The following is a 27738-nucleotide window of genomic DNA, read 5'->3' as shown; positions in this document are numbered from 1 at the left end:
AGGAGTCATAGTTTAACAATAAAGGAAGGAACAGTTCAACATGATCACTCCCACCAATACAAACACAGAAGAGAGCTTGAAAATAAAGTTTCTCAGATAACCACAGTCCTTGAGAACAAATGCTTCTCTTCTGCACTGACAAATAAGCTGAAGTTGACTACCCTGAAACCTGTACAGTCCGTGCAAATACAATGCCCCCGAGAGCCTACTGCTCAGCTCCAATCCCTGCCACAACAATTCCCACCCACAAAACAGGATAAGAATACAAATGCATAGCCTATGACACTCCAAATCTGTCTCTGACCTATCTGTCAATCACCAGAGAAATACAGAACAGATCAGTTATCACATAATTAACCAGTCAAATGCCAACTAAAAATTAACAAGTAAGTTTTCTGAGGAACGTGCTTTTATAGTAAAGCCCTTTCAGTCATTCTCCTCTGCTTAACTGATGAGGAATACACATCCAATCAATTTTTCTCACTAAATTAATACTGCACACAAAAAAAATTACTTCTCAGAGTTTTAATTACATAGTCCCCAGTTAGAGTACCTCCTTCCTGGAAAGGGATGGAGGGCAGGACCACAGCTAAGCTTTCCTCTATAAACTTTTTAGCTGCCTGAGCTTTCAGAAAATAGTTTAGCTTTTGTATCAATAAGCAGTAACACAAACTAAAGTGAAAACACTTTGCATTCAAGACATTTACTGCTACATGTTGCTGGTGAACTTTGAAATTTACTGAGACGTGTGTGCAGCAGTCACACAGCACTTCCCTGCTGTAACTGAACTCACTCTGCACACTGTAATGCATTAAGAAAATTTGTGTTTGAATGACCTAAAGCTATTTCTTCAGGATGATAAAAGATCAGGTGTAATTATACTAGAAGTAGCACTGTCAATTTTTTCTTACATAGGCATACCAGCCAGACTGACATTTAATAACGAGGTTAGTGTAGTACAGAGGAACGAATCCTCATTTCACCTCCTATCTTTAGGTTATGGATGCACACAAAACCCCACACCCTCTTCCCCCAAAAATATACATGTGTAAAACTGATATCTTTTACTAGCATTTAAATCCAGACATTAGGTCCCTCTACTGGGTTAATATGGGATAACAGGAGAACAAACATCCCACACTTGACTGGATTTGGGAACCTCCAAGTGCATCACAAGTATGGTCACCAAAGTGTCCTGTGTCATCAGCACATGCCAGCCAAATGCAGAACAAAAGCTGGCAATGATATCCTCATCCCAGCTCAGAGGGATGGGCCAAAAGAATTTACAGAGATAAAACCACAGGGCAAAGCCCTAAAATGTATCATGCACGGGCTGAGGTCTCTCTTCCACTGCTCTATTATTCTCTTAATAAAAGAAAGAAAACTACACTTTAGACTATAAATATTTAAGTACTAATGATGAAAAAGCAAGAACAAAAACTGTGACCAGAGTCAGCAGAAGAGTGGCTATGATTCTGAAGACTTTTTATGCCTTCATGTAAAAGATTACCTGAATGGAACTACTTTGAATCAGTCTGCAAATAATTAGTCCTTCAGAATAAAAGCCTCCCTGTTAAAAACTGAAAAATCAAAAGCAAAAATCTCATCCTGGTCACAAAAGAACACGGTTTGCAGTACAACAGCTACTTAATTCAGAGTTAAGAAAATACTACCTTTTTTAATTTTTATTTTTTTTTTTTTTTTTTAGGATTTTTATTTTTGAGGGTCAGAAAAAAAAGTGAACTTCCAAAAATGAGTTGAAAGAAGTAGATCAAAAGCAACAGAAGACACTTGATATGGAAAGTATGCATAACAAATGCATTTAGACCTTCCTGCTGCATGACCAAAGGCTTACAAACAAAGCCTTTATCTCACAAAGTGTCTAGCTTTTGGGTTTGGTTTTGTTTTTTTTTTTAAATAAAGGCTCTATCCCTTCAAAAGGGAGAAGAATCTACAGGCACATGTCAACATGTCTAAACCATAAATTTGTTATAGTCAAGATCAGCTAGGCTTACAAATAGTTTATGAAAGATACAACACAGAACACTGATTTTAATACTGTACAAATAAAATTCAATTAAATAATGTTTCACACAATATATTTTAAGGCAATGCCTTCTGCTTCACACAGATTATATTAACTTAATGTAATATTTACTGTATCACAAAACTGGTTTGAGAACACATGCATCTACAAATATACTTTTAATTAGCATTTAAACAATAATCAGAAATCTTCCACTAGGAAAGTAAGAGTAAGGTATTCTGATTAAAAATCAATCTAGTGTGAAGTCAAAAGGCTGTCTCACAATGTTGAGATGTCCACGAACAGCAATACTGTGGGTCCCCGAAAGATAAAAATTTGTCAGTAATTTAATGATTTTTTTCCTTAATTTATCCTTTATTCCAAAGTAAGAAAATTCAGTCATAAAACGAAAATATGAAAGCATATATACTTAACAGAAACATCATGCACTTTACTTACATTAAACAGTCTGTAAATACATATTAATTTTATGAGGTTTTTTCTTAATGGACCAAAAGCAACTAAAAGGTCATCTACCTCAGAACAAAATACCAGTGCTTTGTAAGCATTTTGGACAGACACCATTGATAGGCCTCAAATCATATAAAACAAACAAAAAGCCCTAACACACCTAAATAATGAATGTTATATAACATGGTTCAACAGATTTCTTTAGTAAATTCTACCATGTAGACATCAAATATATGTGTAAATCAATTTGGGAATCATGTTCTCTAGAAATTTTGTAAGCAAGCACATATTCGTTTATAGTAAAAAAAAGGGCAAAACTATGACTAAAGTCCTTACTTGTCTTCTGATATGACAAACCTAAACTAACTAGCCACAAAATGTCCCAAACTATTACTATGAACTGTATCACAAAAATCAAGGAAAATATGCAAACCCAATTCATACTGGTTTTGTATACTCTAATCCACCTGTCAACACTGAGGAAAAAAAAAAATCTCAAAGAGCCTCCTCCTTCTGCCTTCTTAAACCCTCCCACCAGCAATATCATTGCTGCTAACAAAAAGCAGGAGTGAAAAAAAAAAAGGAAAAAATAGTACACACGAAGAATGAAGGACTCTTTAAGAATTTTCACATTGTAAGCTTTTAGACTCATTCCCAAAAGTAGCAAGTCTGGCTTGAATAAGAATTGTGCTCTAAATGCCAAGGATGACTAAGTTACCTTCAGTCCTTGAGTATTTAAAAACAAAGCAAAACAAAAACCCCAACAAACATTAAAAGTATGTGTATTTAGAGGAAGTTACAGTAATTCTTCATAGGTATGTAGAACATATGTATAACCATAGCAGACCTGAAGATCTTGGTACCATAGTGCAATTTACCATTAACAAGTTTCTTTCCTTGAAAGCTCTCTAGTCCTTTGAGACACAGCTGGGCAAAACATACTTGCTTGTAAATTTTCCCAATATATTAATAAATATTACAGTTTAAGCCAATGAATCAGAATAGAAATTGCAAACCTTCCAGTAAGATTTGGTTGCAGTGAACTAGGGGTTTACTTTCATTTATGTTTCCTGTACTTGCAAAAACTCTCTGGAAATTTGTGACTTACTGATCTAACATTTTGTGACACTGAGCCTGAATCCATGTAATGATACCCAACACAGATATTTCTAATTGGGCTAGGCATGGAATTAACACTACTAATAAAACCAAACAAAACACAAGCAAAACCCAAAACCAAACCAAAACAAAAAAAACCAACAAAAAACCCAAACCAAAACAAAAAACCCAACAAAACAAAAACAACAAGAAAAAACCCCACAACTCCAAAAAAACCCCAGACGCACACACATACAAAAAAAAAAGGGGGGGGAGAAAAAACCCCACACAACACAACCTCCCCCTCCTTCCTTAATCTTATCTTCTATCCACACATCAAACTAGCACACTGTCCAGAGACAGATAATACTGGAGGAAGCCACAGAAGTCTGCATCAGAATCAAGACCAAAACCCACATATTAAATATTACTAACAAACCAGAAAGGAACACCCTGCTTATTCTCAAAAATAACCCTGAAGACCTAGTTAATCAAGACTCCCATATTCTTTTGAAATTCTTACTTTCAATGTAAACAGAAGTGACTCATGGCACAACACTGATATCTTAAACACCTGGGTATGCCTAGTAAGGCTGGGAATTATTTTTTCACTTAGTTTTTTTATATTAAATCTTTTTGTACTTACCTGACAGAACCTCAGTTCAGGACTTCAGAGTTCCATTTGTCTGCTACAGTTGATGACACCAGAACACTACAAAAAAAGCACTGAAGGAGGCTCCCTGAAGCAACTAACATAGTGCTAATGATGTCATCAACATTCTGAGGTGGAAAGATTGTAATGACCATCTTAACTTGAGTTTTCAACATTTCTAATGAAGATGACAGTATCCATAAGACTTCCTAAATCTGCCCTCTTCACCACTAGCACCCCCAAAAAGGCAAATTGCAATGGATTGCTCATATGCGTAATCCCATTGTGAGAATACACATTCCTTCTAACCTGCTCAAAACAGAAGTCATTGCTGTACTTTGAGGAAAAAGGGATGGCTACTCACTGGCTACTCACTCCCTACAAAAAGAGAGTTCTAAAAGCAAAGATTCACAGAATCACAGAACAGCCCAGGCTGGAAGGGACCTCAAAAAATCATCTGGTCTACCCTTTCAAGGGAAAGAGCCTATACAAGACTATCCAGCACGCTGTCCTACTGCATCTCAAAAACCTCCAGCAATGGGGACTCTACCATGTTCCTGAGGAAGTTGTTCCAGTGAATGATTGTTCTCACTATAAAAGAAACAACAAAAAAACCCATTTTCATATCAAGATGAAACTGCACCCACTGCAACCTATACCCATTTTTCCCTTGTCTTCTCCATGTGACTCCATGTGAAGAGAGTGCCTCTTTGTAGCTGTCCTCTAAGTTGGAGAGAAATCATTGCAATAAGCACACTATTGAAAACAGTTCTTTCCCTGGAAATTCTTTCTAAAGAATTAAAGGAATTGTACGGGAGAAAAAAAATCCTGAGATGCCAAGAACCAAATTTATGATGAGCAACTCTAAATACTTTACTCCTAAATTATTTCTAGTTTAGGTATTTAACTGCTGCTCTATTCCCTGATTTCTATTTGTAAACAACACTAGTATTTGTTTTTCCCCTTTGTCCTAAAATTGTACTCATCATCAAAATTGGATTGAAATTGCTTAGATGTAAACATGTTTTACAGTATAAATTTTCTTGTTTCTGAATGACTTAAATAAACCAAAACTAATTTTAAAATGTCAGATCATACAAAGAATCAGTAGGAAATAAGTAAAATAAAAATAAATTTAAAAATAAATAATAAAATAAGTAACAGAAGAACAGTGTGTTTTAAGATTCCTCAGTTTTCTCTATAAGATATTTGTACTTGCAGGCTTTAAAGACTAAGCTGTTTGAGAAAGCAATTAGGTAGCAGTATGTTTCACAACAGATGCATCCAATCATTACTGCAGAATATCATCCCAAAACTAAAATGATATTAGGTCTCAAAACTTAGAAAATAGCAACTTGAAGTAGGGTGAACAAATGCAGTAAAACTATGTTATAAACAGGATCAAACTGGAGAAGATGGAAAAGAAACTACCAGGTTCAAAGCTCGATGTTGTTCAGAAGATATCCAGTACACGGGTACCACAGCACCCACTCAGCAGCACGGGTTTTGGCTACCCTGCCAGCATGTGGTATTCTTCTCCCTTTGGCTCATAAGTTCAGATAACCAACTTGGAAAAAGAACAGACACATTCCTTAAAGCTCTGTTATCAAACCCACAAAGGATCCAGTTAAGGTATCGAAACGAGAAATAAACAGAATGAGGTTCTCATAGTACAGTTACCCTGCTTCTTGCAAAGCCTGATAAAAAGAAAACTAATTTTGGCACTTCAGTAATTTGAAATTATCACAGTAGCAACTTCACAGTTATGACTGTGGTCCAAAATGGACTGAAAGGAAACACGTCTTCATTTTTCCCCAAGGCCACAGGGCTATCTGTTAAAGCTCCTCAAGTTCTGATGAGGTTTCACTTGGTTTCTTTTTTTCTGTCCTCATCCCACACACTCCTTTCAAACAGATTTTGTAACCTTTTTCTGTGACCTTCTAAAATACAGCTATTCATGTCTGACCAAGACCTAAATGTTAAGGCACATTCTAAAAAGTGCTTGCACTGGTTTGTTTTTTTTTCACATTATTATTATTAATCATGGGGTTGTTCCTGGTGACATCCACTGCTGCCAGATAAACTTCTGAACCAAAAAAACTTTTACACATAAAGTTTTCTGGTTTGCACAATGGAGGCATGAAGGCTTTTATGCACAGTAATGGTTGCTAAGAGTTCAAAAACCGGCAGTATGAAGCTTTTTCTACTTCACTTACATTTACATCTATTTCATAATACCCTGCCCTACTTTTGCTGGATTTTTAAAAAGATGAACTAAAAGACAATGAAAGTTCTGAAGCAGTTTGGTAGCAATGCATGAGGTATAACCAAAACAACAGCAACAAAAAAGAACTAATATTTAAGCCACCAAATAACAGGTATTTGCTTTCCCTCCTTCCCACTGTCATCACAGCCACCTTCCAAGACAAAGCCTATGAAAACAGCATCATCACCCCTTCTTAAAAACACCATAATTTCCCTGAGCCCTGTGTCTACAAAACTCCACTATTAAAAGTATTTGAAACAGGTTCATGATCTGGAGAAATTAAAATACATTTAAAAAAAAAAAAGAGAGAAATAAAAAAAAGTGGTGAAATCGGGACTGAAGAGTATGTTGTAGGGTCATACAAAATCCACAGCAATAAATGCAGAAGGAAGCACTGTGAGCTGTGCCCATCTGATACACAGCTTTACTTTTCTCTGCCCTTTCTGAATTACAGAACAACTCTCTTGCATGCCTTTTATCAGCATTAACATGATTTAGAAGAGATGAATAATGCATGTACAATAATGTATTTTAAATACCTGAATACTAAAAAAAAAAAGTGATTTTTTTTTTTTAATTCTTTACTGAAAATAGCACAAGATGAAATCCAAGAGAAGTGATGAGGGGCGGGTCTACCAACTACTGTGGAGCAGAGCAATTTGACACACACTTCACGAGAATTACATTAGTTTAATCACAAGCAGTGAAGGTCTTCCTTAACGATACAGAACATTCCAGTGTTAATAATTCTGGTATAAATTGTAACAATGTGAAAACTCTGTTCCATGTAATTGCTCATACAGCAACCTTACTACCTTAATCTCAGTTCACCCATGGAATTTGACTCCTGTGTGGTTTATACCCCCCTTCCACCCACACACTTAAAGACAACCACCCCCCCATCTGAGGCATACCAAGGGATAATACACAAAACATAACTGATACAAAAACTCACTTTCACTGGACAACATCTAAAATATGTAAATACCTGTTCCTGCAGGTCGTAGTCATAGCTATCATGCAGCAGAAGACTGAGGACATACCGAGTATAAATCATGGCATCAATGCCACACTTCTCTAGCTCTTGTCCCAGCCAGGTCTGCACTGGACCCAAAGCATGTAGCAGAGACATTTCAGAAACAGATACAGGGCCTGGATAAGAGCTTGAGGAGCTTTCAGATGGCAAACCATCCACAACAACTGTACAGATAGGGCGCATGAATCTAGGTGGTTGGCATCCTTATAACGTGAAGCATTTTCTGCAGTTGATTTTCCGACGATATCTGGAGGTGATTTTCACTCCAGTAAATAGGAGAGAGGCTTGACTTCTAGGACAATCATTTATATTTCCTGGCAGTTAGCCGTCTAGGGACGAACATCACTCTTCAGGCATGACCAGTGAATAAACTAAATCCTAATAGCAAACACATATGTAGATGTGTTTTTCTACCTTAATTTCACATTGAGGCCAGATGCAAGTCCCCAGCAGGACCTATAAAGAGGAAAAAATGATAAGTTGTGATAATATGTATCCATACATGAATAATATTAAACAGTGAAAAAAACCACCCGAAGTAGAAAGCAGTCATTCACATACTGCTTACTCCAAATATAAAATACATCTATTCAGAGTCATTTTGAAGAGTGACAGGTATTATTTCAAGTTTAAAAGTGACTTTTAGAAAATGTACTTTCTAATGCAGGAAGAGAGACTTTCATCAAAGACTTCACAACTAATCTGCTGATTGAAATATATGTTTGACCCAGCTTTATGGGAAAGTTGAGATTTCATCACTTTATCAGCTGAAAAACCCACTTTGATTAAAAAAAAAATCTATGTAAGTTTGAATAAAGAGTGTCTGCATATTTTGCATCACTAGAAGACAATGTAATCCAACTGTTTTGCAGTGATTCTCACTTCCAGAATAGAAAAAAGTGTCATGCTTATAAAACACTGAGTTTATGAAATTCATCTGGCCAGGAGTTTCATAAATCCTACCACTAAATACCTTCAGGTTTAGGTTTTTTGGTGGTTTATTTTTGTGGTTTTTTTTTTTTAGTTTTGATTATTTGCCTTGATTCAGGGCACCAAAACATTTTATCATCCAAAATCTGTCCTTATAAAAACATAAATCCCTGGAATAACTTTAAAAATTTGGGCAGAACATAATGCCAGAATTAACATTTAACACTCTTTACACAAAGCATACACCTGTCTTACCTGAGAGCTTACACTCTATACCATATCCTAAAATAGACAAACTAAGACTTACACCACCCACAGTCCCAAATTAATCTCGATAAGTAAGGGGCAGAAGGTGCAAGCACCACACACGTCAGCACATTCTGCTCTCTAACGCAGAAGACAACAGTCCAAAAAAGGCATTTCTGGATTGGTCTGCACATCAACCACATGCCAATCTGGCATTTGTGTAGGCCTTCTCTCTCCTCTCCAGTTTCGCTCAGCAAGAGAAAACAAGGCTCAAATCCTAGCAGGAAATATCCCTCCTCCAAAAGGAAAGAAAAAAGACTGATGTATCTAAGCAAAATCTACTATTTTGTTTCAACCCCACTGCAAGATAATCAACACACTCAAAGCAGACATCACCTAATATAACCACATAAACTACATACTGTGGGAAACATTTCATGTGAACAGCATGTGTTTCATGGCAAAAGAAAATTGAAAGTTGATAAATGTCGACACAACAAAAGATGGTAGTTTTTAGGAGCTGACTTTGCACCACCAGCCAGGTACAACTGTATATTCCAGATCTTTACTGAGTGAATTGCAACATCACCAAAAAGAAATCCATTAGGATCAGTTGCTACAGAGTTCACAAACCCCTACACTCCGCTGAAGTGACCTTTCTTCTCTGGTGGCAGTGTGTACTTTGAGAAAGGGTATTCAATCTTTGTCAGCAACGTGTCTGCATTAGTCACAATCTCGTAAGCAAGCGCAAATAACAGTAAATAGAAACATCCTGCAAGGTCCAGGAGGCTACTGCTTCACCACAAAATTAAAGAACAGAAAGTATGAGAAAAGTCTAACATTGTGACCAAGATAGTCCAAATCCAAAACCCACAAGTCCAAACTCTTAAGAAGTCCTTACTATATTAACCGTTGAAGGACAGCATTCCACTCTAAGACCTTTTTTGTCCTCTGAGCTCTCCACATCACAGCACATCATGAACACTCTCCCTGAGTCAATGTCACAGTCAGAGGCAGCCCCCCAAGCCCTGCATTTCATACATATGGCAAAACTGACACATTTCATTTGTCTTTTTTGAGACATCAAGCAGAACTACCTTAATGTTCAAGAAATCAATAACTTTCTGCCACAAAGTTCCACTGGAAAAGTGAATTATGAAAGGACAGGGAAGAAAATCCAATTAAAAAAAAAAAGTGAGAAAGTGAGAAAGTGACTGAATAAGAAATTAGTTTGTTCTAATTCAGCAGGTCTCCCTGGTCTACTGGGGACTGGTAGAAAAAGGGAAGAGCATCTTCAGTCACAGGCTGGCTGAGCTGGAGAGGACGGCTTTAAACTGAAGTTGCTGGGGAAGGGAAGCCTCAATCCATCCCACTGCTACCAGTTTGATGCCAGAGCCAGCAAGAGATGCTCAGAGTCTGGAGACAGATCATAGGTCAGCAGGAGAGCATCTGAAGAGCACACAAAGGAATTCCTGCCACTCCAGCCACTAAGTTGGCTTCATTGGGAGCCCAACCTAAATGCCTCTGTTGCACAGGCAATGAAAAAGAAGTTAGAGAGACGTGCACATGCACGCAGGGCTGTCATCTTCCCAGCATCACTAAGATGTGGTGGGACAACTCCTATGACTGGAGTGTTGGAATGGAAGGATACAGGGTCTTTAGGAAGGACAGGCAGGGGACACAAGGAGGGGATGTTACCCTCTATGTCAGTGATTCACTGCAGTGCACAGCACCAACTAAGGCTATGGGTCAGGACTAAAGGGAGGGCAGGGACAGGTGACATTACAGCAGGGTCTGCTACATGCCACCCAACCAGGAAGATGGAGTGCATGAGGCCCTCTATAGACAGACAGGAACAGTCTCCTGTTCACAAGCCCTGGTCCTCATGGGGGACTTCAACCACCCCAAAATCTGTTAGGGGGACAATACAGTAGGGCATAAGCAATCCAGGACCAAGAGGTCCCTTGAAGGTGATAATAACTTCCTTTCCTGAGCTATACAGGAGCCAACAAGGACAGGTGCTATGCTGGGTCTTGCTCTCCCCAAAAAGCAGGGGCTCATGGGGAACATGAAGTTCAAGGGTAGCCTGGACTGCAGTGACCATGAAACAGTGGAGTTCAAGATCCTTGGGGTAGCAAGGAGGGAGCACAGCAAGCTCATTACCCTGGACTTAAGGAGAGCAGAGTTTGGCTTCTTCAGGGATCTGCTTGGTAGAATCCCTGGAGGAAAGAGGGGCCCAAGAAAACTCCTTAATACTCAAGGATCACCTCCTCCAAGTTCAGGAGCAACACATGCCTACCAAAGGAAGTCAGGGAAAAACACCAGGCACCTGTGTGGATGAACAAGAAGCTGTTGGACAAACACAAACAGAAAAAGGAAGCCTACAGAGGGTGGAAACAAGGACAGGTAGCTTGGGAGGAATACAGAGAAATTGTCCAAGCAGCCAGGAATTGTCCAAGCAGTTAGGAAAGCTAAAGCCCTGACAGAATTAAATCTGACCACAAACATCAAGGGCAACAAGAAAAGTTTCTATAGGAACATCAGTGATAAAAGGGACCTTTCTGGAAGGAAATGGGAAACCTGGTTACCCAGGACGTGGAGAAGGCTGAAGTATTCAATGATTTTTTTTGTCTTGCTCTTCACCAGCAAGTACTTCAGACACACTGCCCCAGGCAAAGGAGGGAAAGGCGGGGACTGGGAGAATGAAGAACCATCTACTGCAAGAAAAGGTCAGGTTTGAGACTACTTAAGGAACCTAAAGGTGCAAGAGTCAAAAAGACTGATGACATACATCCACAGGTCCTGAGGGAACTTAAAGGGGGCTTGTAACAAAACTGGGGACAGACTTTTTATGAGGGTCTCTAGTGACAGGGTTTTAAACTGAAAACTGGTAGATTTAGATTGGACACAAGGAAGACATTTTCAACAATGAAGGTGGTGAGACACTGAACAACTTGTCCAGAGAAGCTGCAGATAATCTATTTCAACTATTCAAGGTCAGGCTGGGCAGGGCTTTGTGCAACCTCATCTAGTGAAAGATGCCCCTGCCCACAGAAGCGAGAATTGACGATCTTTAAGGATTCCTTTCAACCCAAACCATTCTGATGCTACAATATTGCAAAGCTTCTGGATACTATGTCACTTCAGTCAAAACTCTGACACATTGTTTAGCTCTTTAACACCTAGTAAGGACTGAGTTTATGCTCCAGCTTTTCAGTGAATGAGATGATAATGTGGCCCCTCTTTTCTATCTTAACACCTATTTATGTGAGCCATTTGAGAAACTCAGTTGTTGAGATCTAAGCTAACAAAATCTGATTGACTTCAGTTAAAGTGTGTCTTGCTTTTATTAGAAGGAGGAGAGGGAAGAGACACCAACAGAGAGACAGGTTATAAGAGGAATTAAGAAATTAGACAACAAAATTTTTAGAATGTTCAAATATTATAGTCCAGCTTTTTTAAATATCATATTCAATCACCTATTTTAACATTCATTTACAAAATATATACATGATATAAAACCTGAAAATCTAAACAAATTTCCTAAATAATATTTGAGTGTTCTCATTTTACATCTGTCAAGTACTTTGTTTTAGAGAAAGCCTTAAACATTTCCATTCTGTTTTATAATTAACGAAATTTTATACAAACTGAGTATTTTCCCATGCCAGTACTAGAGAGAGACTTTTCATATCAACTTAATATAAGTCACTCAAGGAGCAAACATTTCTACTGATAGATGTGAAGCTTGATTTTAGAGATAACATTTTCTGACAAATGAGTTATTATCCCTTTTAAATCTTTTTCACTGTCTCACTATAAATAACTTTCTCCATCCCAAACAATGGCCAGGGCTAATCTGAACAGGGGGAGCACTTTACAGCCTAAAAAATTAGTGCAAGGTTAGTTATTTTAACTCCTAAGTTAGAAAGAATTCTTAATTTCCAGCTATAAAATATGATAGAGGGACATGCCTTATAATGAGAATCACCAAATAAAAATGTACACATTTCTATCAAAAGTTTGCAAAAACTACTTTTTATTTACAAGCACAAAGTAAAAAGTACATTATTATATCAAAATAATTTCTACTATATTTTTTTCTTTTAAGTAACCTTCAGCTTTTGCAATACTAATCAATGACCTTACAAGGTCACAGTAGATAAACTGTCAACAGCTTAACCACTAGAGGCACAAGAGCCAACTTATGAAGTGTCTTGTAAATGAATGAGAATACAATATTGTGTAAACACTTGGATTTTTCAACTTAGATTATCTTAGAATAGATGTATTTCTCAAAATTCTATTCAGTGTGATAGTCACTAAACATTCTTTTGATCTTCGACAGACAGCAGAAGACAACAACAAAGCTTTAGTCTCCTGAGATCTAGGTACAGTAAAACAGCAATTTTAAATAACCTACAGCAAGTAACAGAAAGGAGGATCAATGGCACAGAAACTGAAGCTGGAACACTCCAGGTTTGTCCTCTACAACAGACTTGCTCTTGCATGGTAAATAACCTTTCATGAAGACTAAATAATCCTAGTCTTCATCCTAAATAAAATGAAATAGGGGTATTGTCATAGCAAATGCATAGAATGGGGTTTTTTAAAAAAAATGTCTTGGTACCACAATAATTAGAGCAACACAAACAGCTTCTTGTGACAGTTGTGTCTGTGGAACACAGCATGGCAGTGTAAAATCACAGAGATTACCAAGGAGCACAGTAGAAGAAAGGTGCAAGGAAATCACTCTTCAATGAAGCTTGATACAAGCACACCAAGAAAGTGCTAGGGTATGGAACTATCCATGTCAGACTATCAACAGAAAGACTGACTAAAAGCTGATGCCAAGCAAGTTAATTCCATATCTTGAACAGCTTTTGTCTCCACATTCCATTTCATTTAAAAAAAAAAAAAAAAAAAAAAAAAAAGAAGATATTTTAAGGTGTTTAAAAGTATCTTCTTAACTTCTTCCCCCCCCCCCCCCCCCCCAATTATTTCTAATCTTAGAAAACAGTAACCAAAGCCAAACCACAAAATCCACTGAATTAATCTAAGGTAACCTCATCTGTATTTTATCAGCACCAAGAGGCCTCTGAAAATTGTGTATCCACACAGCAAGGTCCTAAACAAACATGTTTTGTAAATGAAAAAAGAATTAACGTTTTAACAAACTTTCAAGTTTTCTTAAAGATATACCTACTATCAACTTTTAAAGTAATAGAAAATATTGGAATAAGAGAGTAAAAACTATACCCCTTAAAAATGTCCTTTCAGGTGCACTAAAGGTCCACAGATGATGTCTTGGAGATCATCAAAGGTAACTTAAAAAGGAAGCAAATTGTCTGCAGGCTTAATTCACTACACTGGGATCCACACTCTCAGTAGAAAAAAAAAATCTTACTGGATTACATATTGAAAGAAGTTGAAAACTAATATAGTGCTAATTTGCATAATCTGCAAATAATTCTCTGTAGACTCAAATTTACTCTTATACATTTTGATACATTACTACAGAGAAGCTGATCTCTTGGATAATGCTATAGATGGTACCTTTTTCCTTCCTTCCATTCCCAAAAGGGAATCTGTGTTTCCAGTGCTTCATTCTGCCTACTGCTACATGTTAACAATTGGACCAAACACATTCTCACACAATAGTCAAGTCGAAACTGCTGTTTTATACAAAGTTTCCTTTATTATTCTCTGAAATATACCAGTATGTTACATAGTTTACAATTAACAGCTCTCATTTCAAAAGTTTTTGACCTCCACTATGGTCTTTGTCTATGTATGACAATTATTCACTGAACAGAGAAAATATATACTCTTTTTTTAAATGTGGATGTAAGTGTCCACTTATTTAAATCAGGAAAGTTTTTTCAAAGTAGTATTTTTACCCAGAATGGTTGTAATAAAAGCAAACAATCCTTCCTCTCCCTGACAACTTAAGGTAGGAATAAATATGCAAATCCTAATTAGTATAAACCAAATTAAAATGTTATCAAGTTTGCCCAACAACATACTAAAATCACATACACACCTCAGTAAATTTCAGTCCCCTTTAGAAGACTGATAATCAAAAGTATGACCACATCACATGATGGCAACGTAAGTCCAAACTGTTCTTCTATATTATGGGAGACTCTGCAATTTTACCATAATTTCTTTTGTTTCTTTCTGTGAAAAAAAATCAACAAATCCTTAACATACAAACCAAGTGGCCACACACTGGGGAAGGCACTGTCAAAGCCCAGAAACAAAGCCTATTTAAAGTCTAGCAGACAATAGAATCTGTGTCCTTAATAAATTTCACATGGCATTTAAAAGACATGTGAATTCAGAAGTAAGAGAAGTTGTTATTTTTTTAACCACATTCCTTGATAATCTAAGAAATTTGGCTGTATAGTCTTCAGAGCAAGGACAACTTTTTTATGCACTGGCAAAGTTTGATTTTATTGCACAATAAACAGTGGAGCACGGGCTTCATTCGTGACCAAGGCACTGAAGCACTACTCTAAACCAAGAAAAATATGATAATGTTTATGGCTCTCTCTCCATCTCAGTTCAGACAAGTCCTACCACAAAGCTTCAGGAGCATTGCCCTGCTATGAGAAACACAGATTAAACAGCTGGCAGGAATCAAAGAACTAAAAGTGGTCTAAAGCATAAAAGCAGCTCTGTAAATTTACTTTTAGATATATAGAGAGCCACCTTTTTCAAGAAGCATTACCAAGAAGTGCAAGAGTGATAGAGTCTTATTTGTAATGGATATATGTTTTGTAGTGGACTGATGTCTAACAAGGCTGGGCTTACAGTTCTAGCATAACTTAGGTCAGAGAAGCCACAGGGCAGACAGAAACCAGTGTGTGGCTGTTACTGCAGCATTTTTTTTCCTTGCAAATCTGCAAGCTTATTTTCATAACACTTATCCAAATGAAAATCTGAAGCTGTTAATCCTGTATAAAAGCTTAATGGAATTACTCCAAGGATTCAAGAGCTACCATATAAGCCTCAGTTACTGAGGTTAGCAAAGGAAAAAAACAGAGACATAATCAAGATGACACTGGGGGAGTCACCAGCACAGTTCTGAAGGATTCTGCACTGGGACTGCATTACCTGATAAATTCCTGGAAGATGAGATGGATGACACAGTTAGCAAGGTGGCAAAGGGTGACAAAGGACAGCAAGGGATCAGGGATAGTGAGCACAAAGTAACTGAAAAAATGCAGAAGGACCTTTTGAAACTGGATTGGGCAATAAAAAGGCAAACGGGGGAATAACCACCTGATGCTATTAATGCATAAATCAATGTGTTGTGAGCTGACTATTAATCCCAGGATCTATTTCCTAAGTAGTATATTAGATATTTCGTGGCACTATAAGCTCAAACTCAGCAGTAGTTAAAAGAAAAATCACAGAACAAAACTGAAGTCATTTTTGTGTCAGTGGATGAATGTTTTGCATGCATACTGTACAGAACATGCAAACCTGGTCCTGTAATATCAAAGATAACATGTCTCTCCACGGATAGAAACTGACTGTTAAATGTCTGGTCTTTATTAATAAAAAGTACCAATGAGTTAATAAGAGCTACGTACAAAACTTCGCACAACAACTACTAGAATAACTTGTCAAGAGATACTGAAGACTCATAAAAAAAAATTAGATGGGCTTCAGTGGAAATTGAATAAGAGAGATCCCTCGAGAGTTTCCAACTAGACAAACCACATCAGGGTCAGGAAATCCCCTGGAATGAAAATAGTGTGAGGCTGAGGGAGTGTTTAGGAGAGGTATCACACACACATGCACTCTCCCTGTTCTTTTTTGTCCCTAACTGCTCCCTTCCAGATGCTGTTGCAGACAAGTGCTGGATTTGTCAAAGCCTTTGTCTGAACCGGTACAGCTGTTCTTATAAAACATTCCTGTTCACCATCATACAAGAACAACACTTCAAAAACCAGTAGCTGGAGGAGTTCAATTAGCTGATCCACTCACAGGGCTGCACATCATTAACATCCATGAACTTTGTTACAAGATGTCAAAACATCAATCCTGTCAGAGAGCAAAACCTGAGCCGTGGGAAACGATTGTTAATGGACTGCAGGATTAGCAGGTGAGACACCTGCACTGAGGGCTCAGTTGTATATCAAAGACCTCAAATTCTCAGTAAACTGTTTATTCTTCACTTTTGCAAAACAAATAAATTATATAAGTTGGATAATGCAAAACTTGTAAGAAAAAATATTAAGACGGAAAGGGGGAAAGTATGACCTAGCAGCAAAACCTACACACACTGTGAAGAACAGTCACAGTATACTATGTCCCCTACATCTCAAAATTTCATCACTTCATAGAATTATAAGGTTTGAAAGGGACTTCATAAACAGACTCTTTTGGAAGGGTTCTTACTACATATAGCAGACCTGTGAAAAAGCATCTCTGCATAGTGGTCCTATGCATATGAGGTGGTCCTTCAGTACACATGATATAACTTAAAAAAAAATAATTAATAAGCCTAATGACCTTCAGGAGGTCAAGACATTATTTTAGTAAAAATTTATCCAAAAGGATATCCAGCTACCAATACAGTCCTAATAATTCTATTCTATTCTTAAAAACCAACAAACATAAACTGACATGAGAAACTTTTTTTCCAGTTTAGTTTGTTACTGTCCACACAAGTGTTTGAACTAAATTTTACTTTGTTTCAACATGACTACATTTTATTTAAACATGATTACAATTTTTAAATTCTATCTGAAAAAATAAAGTTTAAAAATACAAATCAGTATCTAATGAAAAGGAATTTAAGTAAATATTCCTCACATTAAAAATTAACTTAAAACAAATGCTGCACATAACTGACAAAATTTGAAGGCATTACTACTACCGCCAGCACAAATACCAGTTTGCAAAAACCAGAAGTGATGGTTTTTATACCAGCAATAACTAACAAGAGAACAGCAGCAGCATCTTGACAGAGAAACCTGTGTGGCTGACTCAAAGGCGAGTTGGTGTAACAGGAACGGCACCGCCGCTGCCACCACGAGAGGACAAGACGTTCTACTGTTTCTCTCATCCTCCCTTCCGTGTTCTCACCCTTTTGTCCTTGTACTTAACACACCCACTGTGTGGTTGCAGGGACAAACTGCATCAGTTCGTTCCAAATGGAAAAAAATTCATTTTTGGTGGACCAGTCTTCAAAAAGCACAAACAGAATTCCACTGTAACAGTAGCCTGGAGACGACAAAGAAATTACTGGTTGCTTCAGTTTTGCTGAGAGAGGTAGGTGTTGCACTGGAACTGGCCTAGCATGGGATGGATCACCCAAGTGTGGAGAACCCAAGGGAAAGAGTGTTACTGAAGAAGGTGACACGTGTGCACCTCAAAAACTCACCTCATACTCTACAGCCCTCCCCAACCATCAGTGTAATTTCAGTACCACTGACATCAGGTTTCAGACTGTCCTGTTAAATTTCTTTTCACCATTGAAGACAGTGGTATAAGTTGGCCAATTTAAAACCACAGATTTTATCAGCATACCAGAGCAAGGGAAGTGACAAACATCTTGCTCTCCCCTGCTTCCCTCAAGCCTATTACACACAGAGATCACCTGGATGGACTGACTGCTACAGGGCCTGAGAGATCCTGGGGAGAAATATTTGTCTAGATCATACTTCAAGGAGGAGATAGTTACAGTCTTTTCTGTTCAGTCCCATGAGAATCTTCACAGGGACGCTATTTATCAAAAGCTATATCTCTCCTTCCTGCCCTCCTGATGTCTTTTATTTACTCAACTTTTAGAGCAGTTCAAACTACCTGTTCCCAACAGCTATCTGCCTGTGTTTGAACTCCCTTCCCAAGTGGGATGCCAATGGCTTGGAGGCCCAAGCACCAAGGTTCTTGTGCGTGCATTAAAACAGATCTGCCTCCAGTTTTGAACACCTCAGTGTACAGATACAGCACCACTGTGCCACAGCAGTGCTGGGGACTCTTCCAAGGCTCAGGCAGCCACCAGATGGAATCATCCCCCAGGCCACCAGTGGGGCCACCCTGATAAAATATTCAGTGCTATTCACATCAGCTGGAACGCTTCTGCAGCACCAAGTAGCCCAGTGCCCGCTCTTGTAGTGCAGCCACACAGGATTTATTTCAGTTAATATACAATTTACTTTTAGGCATACATTGCATCTTTCAGTCAGGAAAGGAAAAGCAGAATGAATTGTGAATGCCAAAGATCCAACCACCAGTGCTCATTTAAAGGCTACGGTATTTGTCCTGCTATTTATACTTCCAAAGTTAATAACCCAGCTGTATATAAACATCTAACTAGATAATGACCACACTATACATTTTGCTTTGGTTTATTAGTTTCTTTAATTTCTCTGAAGATCTTTTCTGAATACTTACTATTAAAGTTTTCTATACTTTCTCTGTAATTCAGGGAGTTAATTACTATCTTTTTGAAAAGCTTAAAATAGCCTCATGAAGGGTTTAAAAACAAATGTATCTTTGCCTAACCATATAGTCTTTTCAACAGTTCTTTCAATAAAAAACAGGTTACCATAACTCAGTTGGAAGTCACATATAGACAATGTTTTCATTAATAACTGTGTAAAAACATACAAGATGTGTCAGCCACAAGAGGCTCAGTAAATGCAAAGAGTTCTGACAAGCTGAATTTGCAAGCTCTAAAACTTAACCAGCAGAGAAGATACTGACTTTACAGTACAGAAAATACGGCAGGCCAACAAAGGAAATGGCTTCAAGTGCTTTTCTCCCGCACTTCTATCACCTCTAATTTTTATTCCCAAATATTAGTAAATGGAATTCTATATATTTATGAAATTGAGATCTGAAGTAAGATACTCTGCTATTTTGGACGGAATAGCAAGTCACATGAAATAATTTATATTTTAGCATTTGAATGCATTTGCATAGGCATTGTTTGTTCAGTTTGTGTTGTAAAGCAACCAGGATGTCTTTTTCCATAAAAACAGTGGTGATATTTGTTGTCATCTTATATCTCTACTTCTGTGATGAAGTATGTTGCCTAAAAATACTACTTTCTAAAAAAAACCTGAATAGGTAAGACAGTTTAATACTGTTCTTCAAATAATACATTTGCTGTTTGCTACTTCCAACGAGAGCTGGAAAGCTGTCATTTGCCTAAAATGCAAAATATTAAGCTATCACAACCAGAAAACTTCTTACAAAAACAGCAGGTCAGCATTACATTGCTTCTCTTCAAGGAAGTTACTGTATTGTTAACCAAGGCATTTCTTTCACAATTCAAGAACAAAGTTACTAAAAACTGGAACTCTGAGGTTTCTCTGAAGCTGGTAAGATATTCTGTTCAGAGAGGCTGGCGAAAAAATGAACTACATGTGACAATTAAACTCATATTTGAACTTATGGAGACATTTTAAAACTTTTGCCACCTCACACAGTTCAACATGCCTTCCATCAAAACAGCTATAAAAACATTAATAGAACAAAATTACTAAAGGTAACTCAGTTTCGTTGTCAAGTGCAAGAGTTGAATATGCAGCAGAGTGAACTTCTACCCCAGAAGACAGAACCAGGAGAATAGGAATTCACTCAACAGCAATCTTTAGCTAATTAGTAATGGTCATTAGCTCAAAATCTTCAGACAGCAGAATTAAAATATCATGAAACAGCTAAAGTTTTTCCAGAAGTTTTAAAAGTAAAGCTATCAACCAGAAAAAAATCACTGGAAGCTGGCTCCGTTTCTTTCAGGATACCCCAGTGTCCTAAATACAATGCAATGTTTTAAAGTTGTACTTCCATTCAGCCACAGTCTTCAAATTTGTTTCAAGTTTATAATAACAAATTACAGGGTCGCAAGGACCTGGTGAGGATTAACTACTCATCCAATAGCAGCGATACGCATTACTGATTTCTTTCTTAGTGATGCTTCAAGCAGACTTTTTTCGTTAGACTAATAAAACACTTTCTTTTCTTAAAAAGTACATATGCCACATGCTAAATGACCAAAATAATTTCCTGAATCAATCTGTGTACGTTTTCCCACTTTACTGTTGAAGATTACTATCTCAATCCAAGTCCTGACTAGGTAACACTACCTGGAATAACCCTGCACAGTTTACGCATCTTGCAACTCCGCTCTGCTGCTCTGATGTTAAGACTATACCATCTTATGACAGGTTGCTTTATTTTTTCTGGCCTTCAGGTACCCCTAGTCTCTTATTCCCTTATCTCTCTCTCTGTACCTTTTTTCCACAGTCTATATATGCAAAATCTCATCTGCAATGTAACTGCCTCTCCCTTCAGAATTCTTCTACAACCAAGCTAGTCCATCTATTCAAATCATAAAACCAACAGAAAACCCATACTCACACAATTTAATAACATACTGAAGGCATAACAGCTACTCCTTTCCATATAACACTTCAAACACAGGTACATTAAAATGAAACTATTCACTTGACTTCGCTCAGTGATAGAAAACTGCGGGTTCTTTCCTCAGTCCTAGCCCAGCACTCTATCCAGCAGACCTTGTTCCTTTGACAAATTTAATACTAACTACAGGAAGACTTTTAAAAGCTATAAAAAGAACACAAAACTATTCAGATTTCAGCCCTGTTACAATTTATTTTTATTTATTAACAAGTTTTTTTTTCAGAATATAACTTTTCATATGCAATCCTTTCTAGAATAAGGCCTAGAAAGTTACAGACACAAGTGACATTAGCATGGACTGCATATTTGAAACTTCTTCCTCAATACAGTAAAAACCAGAAATTTAAACATTCCCCAAATTATATTAAAAATGAAAATCATTATAGCAAGCCTGAGCACAAATCACTTAGAAGGATATAACTAAACGATTACATGTAATATCACAACAGTAAAAGACGTATTTAAATACTTCACAGTTTAAAATTCCACATCACTGCCTTAGAAATAAATGTCTTGGAAACACAGATAACACAGTGGACACATGGAAGCTAAGTTATGAACAGAATACAGGTGATGCAGAAACAAACAACATATAGTTTTATGCAGGTAGATCCAAACACCTTGCGCATGAAATTATAAAGGAAGTAGATGAATAAAAATTCAAAGTATTCAGTAGCTTCCAGTAAAGCTACAGAAATAACTTCTAGTAAGAAAGCTGTGAAAGAATAACCTTTGTACTGAATGTTCAAGCTACTCAACCCTTACCCCCACACCCCCTAACCATCACTGTGGGCCAATAAAACACACATTCAATCTCTCAACATCCATTAAAAATGTACCCAACCAACTTTCAGGTAAGTAGAACAAGATGTTTTTCAGGAAAAATATTATAACTAGCTCATCTAGATCTTTTTCTACTAAAACACTCTGGCAGTCCCACAGTTAAATGGTACTTCTGCCTTGAAAAGTCTGGTAAACTATTTCCAGATTAAGAAAAAACCCACACTTTTCCTTCCGATCATACAATTTCCTTTTTGCCTGTGTACTGAAATGCAACTGAACATTCATATATTCATTTGAACATTTGTATTTTGTATCATGAAATTGACCTTACTCGGAAAAAATTCTTGGGGTGGGGCTGAGGGGATGGACACAACACAACAACTCCTTTCTACAATTATATTTACAAATTATCTAACCAGTCAGTCACTGGTTGGACTGAAAGGAAGGATTCCAATCTCTGTTCCACAAGACAGAAGAAACTATCCCACTAAACAGAACATATTAAATAGCTTCTAGAAGATCATTTGTATTCCAAGCTCCACTGGCAGTGCAGATAACTGGAATAGTTCCTGCTACCTCTTAGCCTACAGGAATTCTAAGTCATGCTGCCTTCACCACATTCTGCTTTAGCAGGCATTGTTGCCTATCTTAGCATAGTACTAAGTTGTTACTTTTAGTTATTAGCTACTGCTTAAAGAAGCAGTAAACTGAGATATGATTTTCCTAGGATTGTAGCTAAGTAGACAAAAAGTCTATTCTGACTCTACAACACTATGTCTAAAACGCAGTAAAATCCCACAAGAAAATTCACCCATGCTAAGTATAAAACCAACCTCTTGGTTGCTTCATTCCCCTATTCACCTAGAAAAAAGATGCTCAAGAAGGACAAACAATGAAGTTTTGAACAGTATCTAGATCTTTCACGGTCCCTATTCCTGCTAGAATGCACAGCAAATGAGCAAATGAAAATGCTGACATCATTTTACCCCTATGGAATTTCTCTTACTTGGAAGAATAACAAATCGCAACAACAACAAAAGCGGTGGGGAATACAGACTATGAAATCAGCATATTAAGATAACATAAGAAGTTCAAGGCCTCCATTTTTCCCTCCTGGGTCACATATAGACCTGTTTGATCCTTATTTTCCTTCTGATTCCTTCTGACTCCACCAGCAGAAAAGCTGGATGGTAACATACTAAACTCAAATTTGCAGAATCTCTGGTCTCAAATGCACAGTGCACCAAATGAATCGATAAAGTTCTGTGACTGCACATGTGGGAATATCTGTCAAGCAGAATATGGTGGGGATATAAACTGCTGATGCCTTCAGTGGACTGTACAAATCAGGATTTCCCCTATAATTCTCAAGTCTTTGAAAATCAGTAACATTAAAAATATACAGTGTGCTACTCATTTTATTCAAGTTTACCTACATCCCCTCTTACATCTCAATGATCAAAAGAGAAGATTTTGATACCTATACAATATGCTTTATCAATTGAAAGGGAAGGTTTGTACACTACCATTTTAGCATATCCATACTGACAAGAAACGGCAGATGGAGGATTAGTACAAAATAAAATCTGTACAGTTTCATGTCAAGTAACAATCAAGTTCCATGTCATTTACTATTACAAGGCATATTTTTGTCTTAAATAATAAAGAAAAATGTCAATTACAGACTCCCGTGGATTGTGAGGAGCCTGCAATACTTGGGGTTTAAGCACTGCAGTGAAGTAGTTTGTTTTACACAATTATCTACTGAATCATCACGAGCTCAATTTTGACAGTTAAGAAACCAAAGTCGATCTGCAATTCCCACTTCATCCCAGGAACACAGAATTGATATATGGCGTGCAACAGAAGGGCAGAAATCTAAACATTTAAAAGGGTTTGAATGAGGAAAATCAACTACCCATACCAGTGTCCTCTGATCCCAAGCTTATAAACCACAACCCAAATTACTTATACACAGAAAACATCAGAACACGGGAATGCCTTTTATTTAAGGGAAGGACAAGCAAATCACACTATTTTCACCCTTCAGATCAGTATCAGGTACTGCAATGAGTAATTAAAACAAAGACAAGACGGGGGGGAAAAAAGCACCGCACTTTGGCTTTTCCCAAAGTTTCATAACACGACTCCATACGTGTATACTTTTAATCGTAGGCGACACGAGGAGAAGATGGAAACGAGTTAGCCGGAGCGAAGTGTCAGTTCGTGTCACTTCTGCATTCAGCTGTAACCTTCGCCAAACCTTGTCCCCCACCCCGCCCATCGCCCGCGAGAGGCCGCGGCCGCGGGCCCGCCCCGGCGGCGCCGGCTGCCCGCGCCCATAGGATGCGGCTCCCGTCAGTCCGCCATCAGCCCAGCTCCGCCTCCTCAGCGGCAGCCCGAGCCTCCCTATCCGCCTTTTGCCTTCAATAGGCCCTAAAGGACAATGCTGCTGGAAAGGGGAAAAAAAAAAAAAAAAAAGATAGGAGGGGAGCGAGTCCCGCCAGATCGGCCCCCGGGGCAGCGCTGCAGCACCGCGGCTCGGCCGGGGTGGTTTCCATCTGCCCGGCCCGGCTCCGGCTCCCGCTCGCCGGTGCGCGGCCGCTGCTGCGCTCTGTGCGATCGCACAGGATGAAAGGTCACGGCGTGAGCGCCGGCCGGGCCTGGCACGGCCCCGTCACCTCAGCCCCGGGGTCAGGCGGGGCAGGGGAGGCGCTGCCCGGCTCGGGCTCTCGCTACCCCGACCCGAACCGCCGCATCCTCCGCTCTCCCGTCCGCTGGCGCCGACTGACACCGGCGCGGGCCGGCACCCGCGGCGGGCGGGTGCTGCTGCCGCCTTCGCCTCCCTCCTGCTCCTCCTCCTCCTCTGCTCCCGGGCGTGACCCGGCCCGAGAGCACCAAGCCCCGGCTCTCCCGCTCCAGGTCGGCACCTCCCCCCCGGCCCCGGCCAAGCCGCTCAGCTGGCGCCGGGTCCCGCCGTGATGGAGGAGCGCGGGGCCGGGGGCAGCCGGGGAGGGCTCCGCTCCCCTCCCGGGCAGCGCTCGGACCGGGGCACCCCGGCCGGGCCCCCGGCCCCGCCCCCGAGCCCTGCCCGCCGCCGGCCGGCAGCCGCCCCCCGCCCGGCCCCCGGCGCTCCTGTCACCCCCTCCCCGGCCCCTTCCTCCCGCTCCCCCGGCACGTTCCCGCCGCGCTGCGCCAGCCGCAGCCCAGGAGCAGGACGCGCCGTCCCGGGAAACCATCCTCCCGGAGGGGCCAGGCCCGGCCCGGCAACTCCTCCTCTTCCCGGGCAGTTAGCGGAGAGGGCAGGGATGCGCGGGCCTGCCCGGCCGGGCCCCGGCGCTCCCGGGGGTCCAGCCCGCCCGTCCCAGCGCAACGGCGGGAAGGAGGCGGGGGAGGGGAAGGGCGCCCGCCGCCGCCTCCCGGCTCAGTCCTCCCGTTCCACGGAGAGGGCGGCTGCCGCTCCCCCTCCCTCCCTCCCTCCCTCCAGCCCTGCCCCTCCCTCTGCTCCCCGGGCCCGCGGCGGGCATTTACCTGCCGTGGCGGCGCAGAGCGGGGCCCTGGGGCCTCTGGCAGCCGGAGGAGGCGGCGGACTCCGTCCCGCTGCTGCCGTCCCCGAGTGAGGCGGGCGGGACGGAGCCGGGACCTGCCCCGGGAGGCGTTACGTAAACCGGCGGCAGCGGCGGCTCCAGCGCCACGGGGAGGGAGGGGGAGAGGGCGGGAGGGGGCCGGGCCGCCCGCGCCGTCACCCGGCAACGGGACTCAGCGCCCCGGCGGACCGCGCTGCCGGCTCCGCCCCGTATCCCTCCGCCCAGAGGGCGGCCCGGATCGCTGATCCCGGATCCGTGGGGCCGCGTCGGGCGGGCGAGATGTGGGGGAGCCGTGATAGGGGACAGCCGCGCTGCTGTGCCCGGTCCTATCCCATCCCATCCCTTGCCATTCCCACCCCCGTCCGTAGGGCCCGAGCGCCGGCGAGCCGCCTCCGTGGCGGGGCCGCGGCGCAGGAAGGGCGGGGGGAGGGAGGAGGGGAAGTGTCCCTTTGCCCTGGTTGTCCAGCCTCTCGCCCGCCGGGACAGCGCCGCGCGCTCCGCCGGGCGCCTGAGGGGAGAAGGGAAGGGGCGGGCGAGGCCCTGGGAAGGCACCGCCCGGGCGGGCGGCGGGAGCGGCGCCGGCCTGGGGCGGCCGTGAGGCGGGAGAGCCGCCCGCGCCCCCTCGGGAGCGCTGGGGACGGGAACACCTAGGGCCCGGGAACACCTAGGGCCCGGGCGGGAATGCGAGGGAGGAAGCGGGGGATAATGATGGAGCGTAGCGGTGGTGTTTGACATGTGAGGTCCTTTTGAAATCCTCCGAGCGACTCCGAGGAGGGCAGGGTTAACAAATAAAAAAGTTTATTTTGCTGCGGAATGAAAGCCCGTCTGGGAGGGGAAGTCGTCTGTCAGGAGATTGGTGCCATTGAAAGTCGTGTTTAGTAGGTGAGCTCCTCGGGAGCCGCGGAGAGATCTTATTCCAATTGATTAAATGCCAGTTTAATCAGAACTGTTTACACAACCGTGGAGTAATGAAAGGGCAACATTTTTAGCATAGTACATGGGTGAAAATGGGCCACTGCGAGACTGAAAATATGACAAGACACACCAAAGTACTAATTAACCTTCTTAATTGGGAAAATAATGATGCCCTTTTCAGGTGTACACTACCACTGCACATTTCTCAAATACATGAACACATACGGGCCTAAGGAAAGTCAATATTATGTAATATGTCAAAGTAAGTCTTCTGTCTCCATAATCCTGAGGTTTCCTTCCTTTTGTTCACTGCTGAATATGTGGCTCCTGGAGTTCCAAAATGCAGTGTGTCATCCACGTTGGCTCACACTGTTTCTTTTGTGCACGACACCTTCAGTCACTGGAACCAAGCTTGTCTTTGACAAGATGATCCCCCCGCCCCGGATGTAGTCCTGTATAGGCTTTTCAACAAGTGAAGTCTGTATGTAAAAATACATCTCATAAGAAATGTGAACACAAGCCAAGGTAGTAACCACTGCCTCCTAGCCTATATACTCATTTCCTGATAGAGGAGCAGCACTAATCTTAGTTTTGTTCTAGCTAGGGTTTGCCTATTTTGAACATCCTTAGCGCTTAATTTAGTCATAAATCTGATTTAGGCTAGCCAAAAGTTAAGTGTGCAGGATTGTGTAGCTACATGAGCTACCAGCGTTCTCTTAAACGCCCCTGAGGCTGTAATTCATGTGTGTGAATGGGCAGTTAATCAGTTACTTTCTCCAAACCTTGCAGGAGTATTTTGGGAGAGATCTAAAAAGAAACTAGTGCCTTAAACCCTGCAATAGAAGGACAGAGTTGTTCTCAGAACCATTTAAGTACCGTTCAAGTTATTTTCTTGTTATGAAAAGCTCAAACTGAAAAGCTTTGGGGGAAAAATCCTGCTGACTGTTTTCTGCTGAGTCATTCCCCTGGTTTATCAGAAGCATTTCATCACCACTGTAACACTACTCGCGCCAATCGCAATCAAATCTCCTTTTGTTCACGAGCTTAGACTCTGAATTCCCTTTTCAAGGTAGAAATAAAATACAGTACAGTGTGGAGCACCTGGGATATGTCTGTAGTAACAGTTGGCACCAATTTAAATCTTCTGCACATATTCTCAATGTGTGAGTAAGGTATATCAATTCGAATCCACTTACCTTATTTCACCCTTTCTATACTTTTTTTTTAAATGAAAGCTCTATAGAATGGACAGATGCTCAGAACATTGGTGTTCTCCTAATG

The 27738-nt window shown here is 40.6% G+C and overlaps 1 protein-coding gene across 2 annotated transcripts in view; it reads right to left on the bottom strand.

Moving 5' to 3' along the window:
* Nucleotides 1-25661, bottom strand: part of KIAA0232 (KIAA0232 ortholog) — a 67126-nt gene extending 41465 nt beyond the window's left edge. Inside the window, exons 1-2 of one of the 2 annotated variants that reach the window (XM_051798311.1) lie at nt 25487-25661; nt 7502-8005 (exon numbers count right to left, since the gene is read on the bottom strand). In XM_051798311.1, coding sequence (XP_051654271.1) covers nt 7502-7732 — 231 coding nt within the window. In that variant the 5' untranslated portion in view covers nt 7733-8005; nt 25487-25661. The remainder of the gene's footprint in view (nt 1-7501; nt 8006-25486) is intronic. The other variant, XM_051798312.1, reaches the window with a different exon arrangement.
* Between the last annotated feature and the right edge of the window lie 2077 nt (nt 25662-27738).

This window comes from Manacus candei, unplaced genomic scaffold, assembly GCF_025592945.1.
Source record: "Manacus candei isolate 608988 ecotype Guabito, Panama unplaced genomic scaffold, ASM2559294v1 h1tg000048l, whole genome shotgun sequence".
Taxonomy (NCBI): domain Eukaryota; kingdom Metazoa; phylum Chordata; class Aves; order Passeriformes; family Pipridae; genus Manacus; species Manacus candei.
The sequence above is the reverse complement of the archived record's forward strand: the minus strand, read 5'-3'. Positions and strand labels throughout refer to the sequence as shown.